This window comes from Marmota marmota, unplaced genomic scaffold, assembly GCF_001458135.2.
Source record: "Marmota marmota marmota unplaced genomic scaffold, marMar, whole genome shotgun sequence".
NCBI lineage: Eukaryota > Metazoa > Chordata > Mammalia > Rodentia > Sciuridae > Marmota > Marmota marmota.
In genome coordinates this window covers 7,409,734-7,427,746 of record NW_026000075.1, presented here as the reverse complement: position 1 = coordinate 7,427,746, position 18,013 = coordinate 7,409,734, and the positions used below count along the sequence as shown (strand labels likewise).

At 31.8% G+C, this 18,013-nt stretch overlaps 1 protein-coding gene across 12 annotated transcripts in view; it reads left to right on the top strand.

Annotated features, from left to right (window-relative positions):
- The window catches only part of Naaladl2 (N-acetylated alpha-linked acidic dipeptidase like 2), a 1,175,859-nt gene that overhangs the window by 857,308 nt on the left and 300,538 nt on the right, over positions 1-18,013 (top strand). For all 12 annotated transcript variants that reach the window (XM_048814261.1, XM_048814264.1, XM_048814263.1 and 9 more), the window contains 2 exons: positions 1,771-1,976; positions 5,898-6,017. In XM_048814261.1, coding sequence (XP_048670218.1) covers positions 1,771-1,976; positions 5,898-6,017 — 326 coding nt within the window. The remainder of the gene's footprint in view (positions 1-1,770; positions 1,977-5,897; positions 6,018-18,013) is intronic.

The following is an 18,013-nucleotide window of genomic DNA, read 5'->3' as shown; positions in this document are numbered from 1 at the left end:
TTTGAGATCAAGTTTTATATTCTCCCAGTTTCTTGCCAGTCAACTCTGAAAAAGTTCATAAAAATGTATGTATTCTCTCTGATTTCCTTGTATTAGCAATATTGTAGCTCTGGTGATGATATCTTTAAACACAAGATAAAAATGAATTTGAAAATTGTTGCTACTTTATTTCAACCATTTCAACAAATTTCCATCATAAGAAACTCTAAGGGAAGCACTAGAATATTCATTATCATTGCTGTATTTGCAATTTGTTGTTGGAAAACCCAGTTGAACAAAATTATACTAACTTCAGGATAAAGAAAATTCAATCTACCAAAAATTATTTGAAATTTTTTTCCATTAGGATTCTTCAGTGTATATTAAACAAAACTATTTTTTTGTTTAGTTTTAATTCTACCCAAAAATATTGGTTACTGATTCACATGATTTTCTTAGTGATTGAAAATTACAAATAATTATAAATTAATATTAAGTTTTTGATATGTTTGATTTGGAATCTAGACAGCTAATGCAGAATTTTCTTTCATATTTGGGAGATGAATCCATAAATTTTCAGCTTTTCAATATTTGCAGGCCCCCTATGAATACCAGTAATTAAGTATTAATAAAATGGTGACAGATCAAGCCCATTGCTTGTTCCAAAATCAGTGTGGAAAATCAGAAAAGTTTCATGAGATGACATTTTGTTACAGCATTTTTTTTTTTGTGGTCATGAAGTCAATACCTGATACATTTATTCCACACAGGTGTAGGACCTACTTTGTGTCAGGCACTGTTCAAAGTGCCTTATAGAGTAACTCACTTAAAACTCAATATAACTGAATCATGGATGTATTACTTGTATTCCATATTAGAGTTGAAGAAACTAAGGCATAGAAAGTTTAAGTAAACTTTCTAACATCATACAATTAGTGAGTTGCAAACCCTGGATCTCAACTCAGGAAGAGTCTACATACTTTATTACTAAGATATGAAAGATGTCATAATGAAATGATAATTTAAAAACTTTTAACATAGATGTAAAAGATTACTTGATCAAATAAATTGAGTTATGTTATTTTTATCAATAACATTCAATAACATTTTTTTAGCCTACTGTAGTACAATAAGATAGGTGACAATAGTTGTCAATGTGCTTTGAACAGGGCAACATTTATCTGTCATGGAAACATTTGTGATAGTATGTCTAAGGAATCTCAATAATCATATAAAATGGACATTGGTGAATTTCATTTGTTTTCTTCAGAAAATGGAGAAGACCATTATCTGAAGGTCTATCTAAAACTATAAGCTGTAATTAATTGCCTAAACACTTCATTTATTACAAAGTCCATACATGACTACCACATTTTTAATATTTACAGCTACTGACTAACTGCTTCCTCAGATGTATTAACAGTTCTTTAATATTTACTGAGCATGCACACATTGTTTACAGGACACTTCCCACTAGGATTCTGGAAAAATGTTAGATAAAGATTTCATTGTGGCATATTTGTATACTTCATTAATTAATATTCATGTTGCAAAGGACAGTTATATGGATCTAAGCTTCAGATTCATAATTGGGTTTAACAGCTGCCTCTGCTTTGATATACACAGATGTGTGAATCAAAACAGTGGGTGAAAAGTGTTAAAGTAGTCTCAATTATTAGAACAATTTTGTTTAATTGTTGCTTACTTATGCAAGAGGATTATGTAAATGTCATTAAATTTATTGTTAAAGTTTATATTCTGTTTTAATGGCTCATTTCCTTCTGTTTCCAGACCGATATATTATAGTTGGCAGTCACCATTACTCTGGATACAGTTATAATGGACAAGAATGGGCTAGTAGTACTGCAATCATCACAGCATTTATCCGAGCATTGATGTTAAGGGTTAAGAAAGGATGGAGACCTGACCGCACTATTGTATTCTGCTCATGGGGAGGAACAACCTGGGGCAATATTGGCTCATACGAATGGGGAGAGGTAAAACATTAATAATAATAATATTTTCTTCTTTTGGTAGACAATGTACAATTTTTGTAGCCAAAGATGATATTGCGCTTCTGAACTAGGGATCATAACTGATGATTTGCTGAGATCACTTGCAAGAATTAGAGGTAGACCCACGTAGAGTAAATCATGTATGATATGCATCTAATCTTCCTGTTGCTACTAGAACTACAAACTCTGTTATTACTCATAATAGTGATTATTTAATTATTGTACTTCTCCTTATAAGATAACTTGTACAGGCACTAGAAAAGAAAAGGATCAGTTGATACATACCATTACACTAAAATCCCAAACCAAAAACACTGTCCAGGAATTATCTACTATTAGGAAATAATCTATAATCTACTATGTAGTTGATTAACTTATCATTACATGTTATCTATACAATATTGAGACTGAATTCAAATAGTGGTTACCCTCTTCCCTCTCTTTCTTCTCTCCAATCCTTCATCCTTCTTCTACTTCTTTCCTACCCACTTGCTTATCTATTTGTTTAAATACCATAGGAAGCCTGTGTCTTAATGAAATAAATCATGAAATGGGGCACAGACAGAATACAATCAGAATGTTTATGTTTCAAATGTTTCTGATATGTCTACACAGCATAGATGCACTATATTTTAAATGAAATATGACAACCCATTATGGGGTGATGCCTTTTAACAACAATGCAAACATTGTGAATCTCCTACATGTTTTATTTACTTTAATTATGAAAAAGGGAGATTTCATGGAAATATACAGACCCCAAAATGGTTAGTTTTAACTAGAACACCATTTTATAGCTTAGTTTGTTCACTATCTCAGGAAAAAATCTACCTAATGAGAAAAGGAAAAAATTTAATGTAATGTGAAATTCTCTTGTTATATTTTTTATTTAAGCACTCAAAAATATAAAATGTCTATTGACTATCAAAGCAAATATCTAAAGTGTAGAAAAGAAAATAGCAATTTTTTTTTTTAATTTGAAGGGAAGGAAATTGTGAGGATGAGAACATTTTTACAGTGCAGAGTTCAGCAAGATTTACAAATTGCAAATTGAAATGCTTTTCTATATGCAAATTAGTGGTTTGAATGTTCCATATTCAAAAGAATTACTCCAAATGAAGAAATTCTATTGCTTTAAGAAACTTTTAAATTGACAAATTTGTATGTAAGATGGAAAATTTAAAGCTGAACCAACCTCTCAAATTCTTATTCCAAATTACTTACTTTTAAGATTAGTGAACAAGTACAAAAACAATTTAGGGAATATGTTTGTGATTTTGACTATTTTAAATAATTCGGAAACAATGAAACAGTGTTTCATTTTTCTTATAAATATTAAGAAAATATCTTAAAGATTCTTTTCAAACTCCAAATATGCTTCTTTATTTAACTATATGTACAATCTTCTAGATTAACTTTCACAATTCATATTAATCCTAAATTATATATGCATATATATATTTCTAAACTATGTTCACAAAGTACTCTTGTCTGACATTATTATTTCCTAACTTAAATATCCTAAACTCAAATTCATAGGAAATTACATTGCAGAAAGTCCTTGAGTTTAATTGAGCCTCAAGCGTCATAGCCTGTGGACTGAGACAATATAGACTTGCATGTATGTGAGGAATTAAATTTTCAAGTGGAGTAGATATTTTTGTGTTTAATAAAATCTAAATTTATTTTTAAGTTTCAATTAAACTATTGTGCTTTTTGGTAATTTTATATTTTCTCTATCAGATGTCAAATATACAAATACTATAATGTGTGAATCCATAGAAGGAAAAAAATTCTTAGAAAAGTTTCTTTCTAGTCAGAAGATTAGAAAATACACACACACACACACACACACACACACACACACACTAGGACAATTGGTTCTAATTCTTTTTTTTTTTTTGCGGGGGGCAGTGGGTACCAGGAATTGAACTCAGGGGCACTTGACCACTGATCCATATCCCTAGCCCTATTTTGTATTTTTATTAGAGACAGGATTTCACTGAGTTGCTTATCTCCTCGATAAATTTCTGAGGCTGGCTTTGAAATGGATATCCTCCTGCTTCTGCCTCTGGAGCTACTGGGATTATAGGCACACACCACTGCGCCCAGCCGGTCCTAATATGTTTTATGGGACCAATGTTCCATACATTGGTTTTTAGTATGTGTTTGTGTCTGTATTATGTATATATTTGACAACCGGTTATACATTTATTCACCTTCTGAATTTTTGCATGACTAGAAAGACAAAGGCATGTGAAAAAGGGTGGAAATGTGCAAGTTTAATTATTGGCTGATAAAATATATTTTTATAACTTTCTGTATACTCAGAGATTATTTCAGTGCAATCCATAAAGGTGTTTGCTAACCAGCAACTGAAGAGAAATTTAGAATACTATTGGTTGACCTGACATAGATCTACTCCATGTGAGAATGAAACATTTTTCTTTTAAATTAAAACCAACTTGTGTTCTAAGTATATTCTCTGTTAAAGGAGAGTGAAGAAAGGTTTTGTTGACATGCCATGTTGTGCTATTTAATTTTGCTTGGGTAGAAATCCCTGGAAATCCACAGTGGTAGTTAAGAGGATTAGGTGATATTGGCCAATAAACTTAAAAATGGGATTTGTAGTGACAGAATTTTAGAGAATGGACTTAATACTGAACTTGGTCATTAAAGAAAAGTATAACACATCCTTGAATGTTTTTATTAAAAATACCATTTCTTCTGTGAAGAATCTTTAATTTTCACTGGATATTGTGGAAATACTACTAATTTTAGAGTACAAAAGTCAGAGTTCAAATTCTTTCTTCTATAAAACATGTGACATTCTCTAAGTCTGGAATCCTCAAATACATTCACTAATGCTTATCTTGAGGGGTTCTCATAAGGATTATATGAATCAGCATGTACAGAATGTGTGTATGTCATAGTGTGCAAATAAAAGCAATTTTTTTCATAGGTTTTAAGTAATGATAGATATTATTTGAGCCAGCTTAGAGGTAAATTATTCAAGGTTAAAATAAATGATTTGTGTTCAGTTAAGACATTTTAAAATTTTAAATAATTGTCTCTTTACCTCTCCTACAGAGTAATAGCTGAATTTTCAACATAAAATAGAGATAAGATTTGCTAAGGATAGAAGTCCTTATAATCTTTCTCCTCAGAAAGAGGAAAGATACTTTCCCAAGGCATGACTTAATATAGTTTTTAAGATGTTCAATGGAACTTCTACATAAGAATTACTCATTAAATATTTGTGTAAGTAAAGCAGAAAAATAACACAAGCTCCCCTTAGTAGTACATTATTAATATAGTCAGTTGTTTTCAATTTTGTAGGGTTGGGGTAAGCAGACATGTGGAAAACTTAACAAGTGAATCATTTTATGTCATTAATGTGCATGAAATGCATTGTTTTTTTAATAAAATTTATCTGCAGGGTCACAATTGTATAATGCCCCATTTTTCTAAGAATAACAGGTATTGTGTGTAAGAGTAGCTCAAAGCTCCAAAGGAAAGGACTCATTTTATTAATCATGGAAGTAGTTTCATCCTTGTCTAACTCACTGACTATAAAATTAAGTGCTCTCATTGAAGCAAATATCCATCCTGTATTCTGTAGTTGAATCCCATGCAATGCTATGTTTTTAAAGACGTTTTCTTTTAAAACTTGACTTTTATCAGAACATGTTTTAAAATATTTAATCATATTTTGTATCTAACTCCTTATCACCCTTATTTAAAATCTTCTTCCAACGTTGACTTATTTTATTAAGTGCTTTTAAAAATGTACTGCTGCAACATAATGATTTTAATGAAAAACCCTTTATCATTTAACAGCTAAATAATAAAGTAATTATTTTTATTTATGTTAAAGATAGATTTTTTTTTTTAAAATTTCAGGATTTCAAAAAGGTTCTGCAAAAAAATGTTGTGGCTTATATTAGCCTCCACAGTCCCATAAGGGGGAACTCAAGTCTGCATCCTGTAGCATCACCATCCCTTCAGCAGCTGGTAGTAGAGGTAAGATGAACCACTCTTTTAAAAAAGAGTGTGTGCTAAATTACCTTATTCTGTATAATTGGCATTTCATGAGTTTTAAAATTCCTTTCAAGTTGTCATAAAGTGATCTACAAGGTATTTCAAGAAATGACCTGCTGGTGTGTTCTTTTAATTTTTAGGTCCCTTCCTTCCTTGCTTTTTTCCTTCCCTCCCTCCTTTCTCTTAACCAGTATGCTTTAAAATAATTTTTTGTAGTCCAGAGTTCTTCATCTCCTACTCTTTTATGATTTTAGTTCTAGGAAGTTATACTATTATGGAGAAGGTATCTAAAAATGTGAATTTATTTTTGCCACATTAAATTCAGCACTCAAGTTGCCAATTGTGCAGTCATAACATCTTTTGGTAAACTTGATTACTTTTGATTTGTTCCCTTTGATTTATGTTTTGAGTAAAGTGGGGATCTGTCCTATCTTCTCAGCTATGTTGTAGAGCACACTGGAAGCAAGAATATGGTGGTAAATAAGTTTAATATATTTAGAAAATATCATTTGCAAAAACACTGATGGCAAATGAATGCGTGTATTTTTCAGCAAACTTAAAAACCATGTAGTTTGTGATATTTCACTAGAGTTATTTATTTCTTCATTTATTTCTTCATTCTTCTCACCTATTTCAAATTTATCAGGACTTTTTTTGTTTTGTTTTTTAGTAGAGTTCACACTTTTATTTCTGGATTCTTTTTATGATATTCAATACAGATAAAATGATAGGTGTTATTTTTCAGTATTAAAACCTGAAACAATGTTTTAAAATATTTAGTTATTTTAAAATACCCTGCCACTGGGGTCAGTTTCCTCCCAGCCCTAATGTCTATTGGTGACATTGAAAATGACCTTTCAGATTCCCACAGGGTTTCCAGTGACTATCTCACAGGAACTGAATTAGAGAAATAACGAACAGCATGTTGAATTAACCATAATTCTTGATTGAAATGTAATGCAAACTAACATTTTATGACTTTCATAAAATATTTTTTAGTTTGATAGTTTTCATTGACATTTCCATATGCAGTACAATAAAGAAGACATTATGAAAGATGAAATGGGTGAATGTGTACATTTAAGATCAGCCAAATCCCTATGTGCATGCCCTAAATTATATACAGTTCTGTAAGTTAATTTCTTCTATTCTGTGTACTGGTTTGAATTTGCTCTCCTTTACCAACATGGAAAACACTAGAGAAAGAATCAGCTGCACATCTCTCCCCTGAGAAGTTATTTCTGAATAGATACATGATCAGGAGGAAAAGCTCAAGTATCTAGAAAATAAGTAAGGTTGGTTTAAATATGACTTCTCCTTCTCATGCATTACAATTTTTCTATTTGAGAATCTTGCAAGATATGTAATTACTGAAATTCTTGGGTAAGTAAAAATAGTAAACTATTAAAGAATATCAAATCCATAGAATATCATTTCTGAGACTATGATATAATTTAAAGAATCTTTGCATATCTTATAACTGGGAAATCTAGAATATTTTGTTATATAAATCTGTTCATGGAGGTTGGGGTTGTAGTTCAGCAATAAAGCACTTGCATAATATGTGAGACCATTGGTTTGCTCCCCAGCAAAACAAAACCCAACTAAACTAAAAAAAAAGAAAAAGAAAAAGAAACAAAGAAACAAAACAAAAAACATTCTATGTGAAAGTTAAAGAACTCTCATCTCAATATTCTCCATTCATCTTAATAATGAATGTTGTCAGGGAAAAATTCTCCTCTCCTCATTTGTTTGGGAGATGAGCATTTTGTTTTATAGTTGAATGTGTTTACATATCTTAAATCTAAAAATGAACAGGAATTTATTTTGAAAGAACATTTCTTTCGTGTGTTTGTGTGTGTGAGTGTGTTGTATGTGTTTCTACAATAATTCAGAAGGATAGGAACATTACAAGTTTAGACAAAGAGTAACATTATGTAATTTTAAAAGATGAAAATTACGTATTTAATGTATTAAATTGTATGGAAAATATATGGCATTTTAAGACATCTTTATGTATGAAAGTTTAGTATTATGTAGTTTTTTCTTTAAATACAGAAACACCCTTTAAAAGATAAAAGTTTAGAGAACTGAAGGAAATGAGTGTTAGAGTAATTAACACTAGTGGCCTTAAAAGAAAGATCTAAAATGTTTGTTCAAAAATTAATTTAAAGTATTAACTCAGAACATATGACACTTTTCTTAAAAAGAGATTTTATCAGTTTAGATCCTGTTACCATATACAGATCAAATGATTCATATAATCTTGTATAGAACTAAAATAAACAAATTCACAATGACTTTTTTACACAGAACACAAATTCCCTAGAATGAAAGCATGCTGACCAAATGAGGGATCACACAAAGTTGTATGGAATACCTGATATTTCCTACAGTGAAATGCAGATGCCAAAAGATATTGCCAAGTTCATGTGGCAGATTTAAATATAAGAGACAGAATCTTAAAACTTTTAATATGTAATACTGAATTTTATTTAAACAACCTAAACACATAAAATATCTTAATAGATTGCAAGTTTGGTCTGAACCAAAAATGTGAAGTGGTTTTCCAAAATCAAATGCTACTTTTAACTGCATTAGTATTATGTTATTCCATTGGGTTGAGATGGCAGTCCCATTGTATTTAGTCCATCAGACTACCACTTGATAGATAATTATTTGAGTTGGATGTATTGGCTGTATTGAGGCATAATTTATTTGTACACAATAAAATTCTCCATTCTTAAGTGTGCAGCTTGGTGAATTTTGACAAGCTCATGCAGTCACGTAACCAGTATCACAATATAGATATACAGCATTTCCGTTAAACACAACAGTCTCATCATTATCAGCTTTTGTCTCTTCCCTATAACCCTGCTTTCTGGCAACCACTGATATATATTCTCTCCCTATAGTTTTACTTTTAAGACCTTCAGTAAAAACCAATCGAATCATCCAATAGTAGCCCTTTGTGTGACTTCTTTTACTTAGCATAAGACTTTAAGTTTTACCCATATGTTATACACGACAGTAGTTCTAAAACATCTACCTGAGTCACTGAGAAAATACTCTAGAGGGGGACTAATGAGAGAATCACATTTGGAGCGCTCTTATCCAGTTTAATATTCTAACTTTGATTTTTAAATGAAGAAAATTAAATAACTGAAATTGAGAAATCATTTCCTGAGGGCAGTCCAACAAATTTAAACGATATCACCAAGTTGAGAGGCTAAAATCTTTTGAAGATCAAGAAGTATTTAATGAATCTGAATCCAGTGTCAAAGCTTATAGGTCTTACTTAGGATGCACGAAGTACTGAAAAATACATTGGCTGAAGAATGAAGAAAAGTTGCAGAATACCACTGTTGGACAATAGGTAAATGATGGTTCATTATATTGTTCTCCTTTCTTTTGAGCTTTTTTGTAAAGTTCTATTATAACTTGAAAATAATCAGAAAATATTTTATTTCTCTAAGTTGGAACACTGATAATTGATAAATTAGATTGTCTTCGGAAAGTGGCAATAATCAATTAATGACTTACACACTGAGTTGAAATTGCAGGCCAAGAACTGAGGTTTTTATACATTTCATTCTTCTGATACTTTTGTTAATGTATTGAATATGCTGTTTTGCTTCATTTGTTTTATCCAATATTTTTACAAACAAAAATAACTCATTTAAGGTTAGGTAATTTGTTTTAGTACATACAAAAACTCCACTTGAAAACAAAAATAAATAAATGTTAATATTTTTGAACCCACAAATATTTAAGAAATGAATACATATTTTCAAACCATAAATTACTTTTGTTTTATTTGTGAAAACAATTTATTTGTTTCTTTTAGATATACATGACATTAGAGTGTATTAAGACATGTTATACTGGAGTATAACTTCTCATTGTTGTGGTTGTACATAATGTGGAGTTACTCTGGTTATATATATATATTCATACATGAACATAGGAAAGTTATGTCTAATTTATTCTACAGTCTTTCCTAATCCCATTCCACCTCCCTTCCCCTATATCTAATCTAATCAACTTCTAGTCCCCCTTCCCTTATTGTATGTTAAAGTCACATATCAGAGAGAACATTTGGTCTTTTTTTTTGGGGGGGGGAGGCGGCAATTGGCTCTTTCACTTAGCACAAGAGTCTCCATTTCCATCAGTTTACTGGCAAATGCCAAAATTTCATTCTTCTTTATGGATGGGTAATATTTCATTGTGTATATATACCATATTTTCTTTTTTCATTCATCTGTGGATGGGCACCTGGGAAGGTTCCATAGTTTAGCTACTATGAATTGAGCTGCAGTGAACATTGATGTGGCAACATCACTATAGTATATTATAGTTAAGTCCTTTGGGTATATTCTAAGGAATGGGAAAACCAGGTCAAATGGTGGTTTCATTCCAAGTTTTCTAAGGAATCTCCATACTGCTTTCCAGAATGTCCAGAATGGTTGCACCAATTTGCAGTCCCACCAACAATGTATGAGTGTGCCTTTCCTTCCACATCCTCACTAACATTTATTGTTACATATATTTTTAATAATTGCCATTCTGATGGGCGTGGGATGAAATTTCAGTGTAGTTTTAATTTGGATTTCTCTAAGTACTAGAGATGTTGAGCACTTTTTCATATATTTGTTGACTGATCATATTTCTTCTTCTGTGAAGTGCCTGTTCAGTTCCTTTTCCATTTTATTGATTGGGTTATTATTATTTATTTTGGTATTAAGTTTTTTGATAAATTTTTATATCCTGGAGATTAATGCTTTATCTGAGGTGCCAGTGGCAAAGATTTTCTCCCATTCTGTAGGCTCTCTCTTCATGTTTTTGATTGTTTCCTTTGCTGTGAGGATGCTTTTTAGTTTGATACCATCCCATTAATTGATTTTTTATTTTACTTTTTGTGCTTTAGGAGTCTTTTTGAGGAATTTGGTTTCTAAGTCAACATGATGGAGAGTAGGGCCTACTTTTCCCTCTATTAGGTGCAGAGTCTCTGGTCTAATGCCTAGGTCATTTATTCACTTTGAGTCATGTACAAGGTGAGAGAGAGGTGATTAACTTCATTTTGCTACATATGGATTTCCCATTTTCCCAGCACTATTTGTGGAAGAGGCTATGTTTTCTCCAATGTATGTTTATGGCACCTTTGTTTAGTATGAGATAACTGTATTTATGTGGGTTTGTCTCTGTGTCTTCTAGTCTGTACAAGTGGCCTTCATGTCTATTTCGGTAACAACACTATGCCACTTTTGCTACTATTGCTCTGTACTATAGTTTAAGTTCTGGTATAGTGATGCTACCTGTTTCACTTTTCTTGCTAAGGATTGCTTTGGCTATTCTGGGCCTCTTATTTTTTCCAGATAAATTTCATGATTGCTTTTCCTATTTCTATAAAGAACATCATGGTATTTTAATAGAATTTCCTTAAATTTGTGTAGCACTTTTGGTAGTATGACCATTTTGACAATATTAATTCTGTCTATCCAAGATCATGGGTGATATTTCCATCTTCTAAGGTCTTCTTCAATTTCTTTCTTGGGTGTTCTATAGTTTTCATTGTAGAGGTCTTGTACCTCTTTTCTCAGATTGATTCCCAAATATTTTATGTTTTTTCAAGGCTATTGTGAATGGAATAGTTCTCCTAATTTCTCTCTTAGTTGATTCTTCACTCATGTATAGGAACACAATTGATTTATGGAGGTTAATTTTATATCCTGCTACTTTGCCAAATTCATTTATGAGTTCTACAAGTTTTCTGATTTGGGGGAATCTGTAAATATAAAATAGGAATAGTTTGAGTTCTTCTTTTCTTATTCATTTACTTTTAATTTTTTTCCTTCCATCTAATAGCTAATGGCTAGACTTTTGAGAGAGAGAGAGAGAGAGAGAGAGAGAGAGAAGATCTTTTTTTGTAGATGGACACAACACAATGCCTTTATTTTTATGTGGTACTGAGAATCGAACCTGGGTCCTGCCCGTGCTAAGTGAGCACTCTACCACTGAGCCACAATCCCAGCCCATGGCTAGACTTTTAAGAACTATATTGAATAGAAGTGGTGAAAGGGTATCCTTGTCTTAGTCCAGTTTTTAGAGAGAATACTTTCAAATTTTCTCCATTTAGAATGATGTTGGCCTTGGGCTTAACATATATAGTTTTAATAATGTTGAGGTATGTTCCTACTATTCCTAGTTTTTTTTTTTTTGTGTGTGTGTGTGTGTGTGTTTTAAACATGAATCGATGCTGTATTTTGTTAAATGATTTTTTTTTGTATTTATTGATATAATCATGTGATTCTTATCTTTAAGTCTGTTGATGTTATGAATTATATTTCTTGATTTCCATTTGCATCCCTGGAATGAACCCCACTTGATCATGGTATACTATCTTTTAAATATGTTTTTATATGTGATTTTCCAGAATTTTATTAAGAATTTTTGTATCTATGTTCATCAGGGATATTGGTCTGAAGTTTTCTTTCCTTGATATGTCTTTGTCTGGTTTTGGTATCAGGGTGACACTAGCTTCATAAAATGATTTTGGAAAGGTTCCAACCTTTTCTATTTCATGGAATAATTTGAGAAGTATTGGTGTTAATTCTCTTTGAAGGTCTAGTAGAACTTGGATGAGAATCAGACTTGTCCTGGGCTTTTCTTTGTTGGTAGGATTTTGATGGCATCTTCAATTTCATTTCATTGTTTGAAATGGATTTGTTCAAATTTTGTATGTCCTCCTGATTCAATTTGGGTAGGTCATATGTCTGAATGAATTTGTCAATGTCCTCAAGATTTTCAATTTTATTAGAATATAAATTTTCAAAATAATTTCTGAGTAATGTTTGTATTTCAGTAGTGTTCATTGTGATATTTCCATTTTCATCTCTTTGTGAAAATAATAGCTTTATCCATGCACTATGCAAAAATGTAGTCAAATAGTATATTTATTACCTTATAATGACACTGGAAATAATGTGTACCAAATAAAACTATTTGCCAAATTATAATATATAATAATAATCATGATGATGATAATTACAGAAAAAATAAATTTTCATAAAATCCATTGAACTATTCAAAAGCTGGCTCTTTGGTTGAATAAAAAAATAATCTCATCTAGATCGTACCATAAGGGATTCAGGTACAAATTTTCTAATTTTTAATATAGGGTTGGTGGTCCTTCAGATTGGGAAGGTTGTTTCTAGCTTTAAGCTATAATTAATATAGCTACTGTGTTTACTCCTGTAGAATGTGCAGTGAGTTTTCTTGGGTATTTATCTAGAAATGGAATGGCTTTATCATAATGTAGGCAAAAATTTAACTTTAGTTGATACTACTGAAGAGTTTTCTAGGGTGATTTAACCAACTACATTCTAAAAGCCAGGTATGAATGTGCTAGTTGCTCCATCTCAAATTCAGCATTTGGCACAGAGGCACCTCTGGGATTTTAACTTGAGTTTCACAATGACTAATGCTGCTGAGCATCTTCTCACATCTACACATCCTCATTAGTTGTGGCTCTCTCTCTCTCTGTGTGACATGCTCACTTGAGTCTACTTAAGGAAAATTTTTTAAAAAGTTGTTTGCCTTTTCCTTACCTATTTGTCAGAGTTTTTCACACACTTCAGTACAAGTCTTTTGTCAGGTGTATATTTTGAACTCTTCTCCCACTCTGTAGCTTCAGTTTTCACTCCCTTAATGGTAACAAAACAATTTAGTTATTAATATTTTTATGAAATCTTTTAAAACCACATTTATTGTTCTAGTACCTTATTACACAGAACATAGTAAACTTAATTTAACCTATCATTTATATTTAAAGAGCATTATAAAATTTTATTATCCATTTTCTCATTCATAAACATTTAAGTACTATATGTATATGGTACTTAATTACATATAATTATAGATGAATTATATCTCTAGTTTTATATATATATATATGTATATATATATATATATATATATAGATTAATTATATCTCTAGTTATATATATATATGTCATGTATCTCAAATCATATACATTCATTAGAGCACTAAGTCCACAATTAGTCTATAGTAGTAATTCTGAATATCTCCAATTATATTTACTTTACTGAGAACAATTGGGTGTTCTGTAGAGATTATGGAGAACCCAGTTTCCCTGAATGAATAGGAACTAAAAGATATTTTCTGAAATCTAATTTTTTCTTTTCCACATTTTTATTTGTACATTATAGTTGTACATAATGTTTTATACACGTGCACAAAATAAAACATAATTTGGCCAACTTCATGCCCCAGAACTTCCCTACCCCTTCCTCTCCTCCTACCCCCTGGTCCCTTTTCTTATAAAAATAAAAGGAAGATCAGTAAAATTTAAATTCTTAAAGGAAAAAAATCCTTTCTTAAAATAATTTTCACAGACTCCTTAAATATACAATGAAAGATATACAGGAGAGTGACTTCATTAATGAAATATAACTGTCTTCATGTAAAATAACTTATGAAATTATAGATAAGATCACAAGTAATAATTTTAAATATTAGGATGCAACACAAACACACACACACACACACACACACACACACACCTGTATTGCTGGATTGCTGGTTTACTCTTAGTTTTTGAAATCATCTTTCATAGATCATAGAAGGTATTGATTTTGCCTTTAGAAAAACAGAATTTGATCATCCATATATTAGCCAGTGCTCTGTAAGTCTCAAGTAAACAGTGATGAAATTTCTAAGAGGTTATTTTGGGAAAGCCTGCAGCATTTGTACATATGAATGTAGTCAATCTAGCCATATTCTACTTAAATGTTACATTTGAAACACCTGCCAGAAGCTGGCAAATTTGATCAAAGCTAAACAATTGCTTCAATATCGTATAACTATATAATAGGAGATAGACAATGTTTTTAACTTTTTAAGACTGGCAAGGTTTTTTTTTTCAGTTTTATAAGGTGTTTTTTTTTTTAATTTTTTAATCTCACGTTCTATGATTTTTAATAGACCAAGGCTGTTCACTAGAAAATGTAGGTCATGTATTTCAAATCAACTACATCCATTAGAGCACTGAACCCAGAACTAGGCTACAACAGGAACTCTTCTGAGTATCTTCAATCTGTTGCAGAGCTCATGCGACAAGAAAATGAGAACCCAAACTGTACAACATTGCTGTAAGTGTTGTGGAACACAGAGTAAGCAGATGAAATGTCCCTGCTGCCCAGGAGTTGATGCTTTTAATGGGGATGTAAGACATGTATAAGGAGTTAAACTAAAGGAGTGGGTATGATATGTGCTGTACTAGAATTCACCGAAAAGAGATAATATGATTGATTTAGAAACATGCATTATACAGCAGTGACAAAAAGGATGAATGGATTCAGAATCTGGACAAAATTTGACCATCTATCTTTTCAAAGCTCAATACTCCAATCATTGTTAACAGACTCCTGTTTTACTGAACCACCAACTTTTCTTTTCAGATCAGCTGAGCTAGTGTCCATTTCCATTTCCCTGCTCAGACTGACTGCACTTTGCTTCTGCCCCTTTCCTCTTGTGGCTATGTCTTCTGCATTACTTGAACAGTAGTTTCTCTAGCTGCCATTACTGTGGTTCCTCCTGCCTGACCCTGCTACAGTTCTTTAGGGGATAAAAAAAAAAGTGAAAATATGTAGCCCCAGAAGGTACTTTGTTCAAATATTTGAGTTCCAGAACGTTGACTTATAAGTAACAAAGAGATCCATTAATATTTTTTTCTTGCTTTTATGTTTATATATGCTGGAATAATAAAAACAACCACTAAGTTTTGTCTTCATGATATCTAAATTATAATTTCTCATATCCCAGAGTTGGTCAAACGAGCTCTATTTGGTATTACCACTGGGCTACATTTTAAAAATGAAAAGAGATGCTATACAACTTCCTGTGAAAAAGCATCAAAACCTTCAGAGCCATGCTGAATCTTAACCACTGTTCAAGAAAAGGAACAATATACAGGCCACCAAATCTAGAATCCTATAAAACTGCTTAAAACTATGCTGATTTTTTTTTTTTGGATTTACTAAAATGTGTATGTGTGTAGATGTACGTGTGTGTAGATGTACGTGTGTGTGTGTGTGTGTGTGTAATGAAGAATCTTCTAGAATATATGTGTGCTAAGTTTCTCTCACTGTTATAAAACACCTGAGAAAATCAACTTAGAGGAGGAAAGATTTATTTTGGCTCATGGTTTCAGAGCTTTCGGGACAAAGTCACTTGGCTTCATTCCTCTTGGGTCTGTGGTGAGGTGGGACATCATGGAAGAAAACATGTGACAGAGCAGATCTCATGGTGGCCAGAGAGCAGAAAGAAAGAGCAAGAAAGGATCCAGGGATAAGGTACATCCTTCTAGGACATGACTCTAGTGATCTACTTCTTCTAAGTAGGCTCCATGTCCTAGGTTTCCATCATTTTCCAATAATCCATCAATCATGAACCTCTCATTGGGTTAATCCCTTGATGAAATCAGAGCTCTCCTGACCCCTTCACTTCCCCAAAGCCCTGTCTCTGAACATTCTTGCATTGGGCATCAGACCTTCAACATTTGAGACTTTAGGGGACATTCCACATATCACATGATATTAATTTTTAAATTCTTTATATTCTAAAACTTTTCCACTTATTTTACCTGTCTACATAAACACAGAACAGCTAAATTTCAGACAAAGACAATTTAAAATGCTAATTAGCATATTAATCTTGCAAAACCTTATAGAACTTATTTTATTTTATATGAAATTGAAAGCCTCAAACCTTTACTTGGATAATACCTGCTTATTTTATTTTTTAAAACATTTATAAAGGGCAATGACCGAGTAAATTAAAGTTCTAACCAGACAAGTTTATTACACTTTTGTTTCTCTGTTCTCATCTTGTTATATCATTCAAGTTTATGTATATATTTGTTATTCCATCTTTATTAAAATGCTATCATCTTCTTCTGGATTATTTTAATGTATTTTACATGTACCTGTAGTCACAAATTGAGTAAAAAATGTGGAAAACAGCTGCATGTGGTGGCTCATGCCTGTAATCCCAGTGGCTCAGGCGGCTGAGGCAGGAAGATTGTGAGTTCAAAGCCAGCCTCAGCAACTGTGAGGCACTAAGCAACTCAGTGAGACCCCATCTCTAAATAAAATACAAAATAGGGCTGGGGATGTGGCTCAGTGGTTGAGTGTCCCTGAGTTCAATCCCTGGTACCCCTCCCTCTCCCCGCCATCAAAAAAAAAAAAAAAAAAAAAGGAAAGAAGTGTGGAAAATAATGTGAGGTAAATACCCTGTGTTGTGTTTAATTGGCAGGGCATTGCTTGCATACTTGATAGTTGGCCTTGATACAACCATTGGAGTGTTATTTTTCTTCATTTTATATTACTTCATTTATGACACAATTCAGATACCTTTTCCCCATTTATTCTACCTTTAGTTACTTCAAATTAATTTATTTTTTTGCTGATATTATTGGCTAGAATGCAGAATGGCAGATTATAGAAGGTATGCTGATAGAACGAAAAGAGCTATCTTTTCTTTTTCTTTCTCTGCTCTTGACAATTGTAATGCAGAGGAAGGAAGCAAAGTTTAATTTCTATTCTGTTTGCTGTAAAATGTGAAAGTGGCTTTAAAACATTCTTCTATTGACTTGTCTTTCATGAAAAATTCTGTAATTTTTTTTTGTTCTTTGCTTTGTCCAATTTGTTAATGAGAGAAATTCTCACTTTCTTGATCACAATGAGTTCTAATGCTTCTCAGTGTATTCAACTTAATTTATCCTCCTCTTTGTGACTGCTTCTACTACTTGTCAACTGAAGTAAGCGTAAAGGCTAATAAACTGATTTAAAACCTTTTTACATTAATTTACCACTTCAATAAAGTCTTTCATTTGAAATTGCAATTCTATTGGTAGGTTTATCTATCTCCTAGGTTTCATGAGACTTTGCATCTTGTT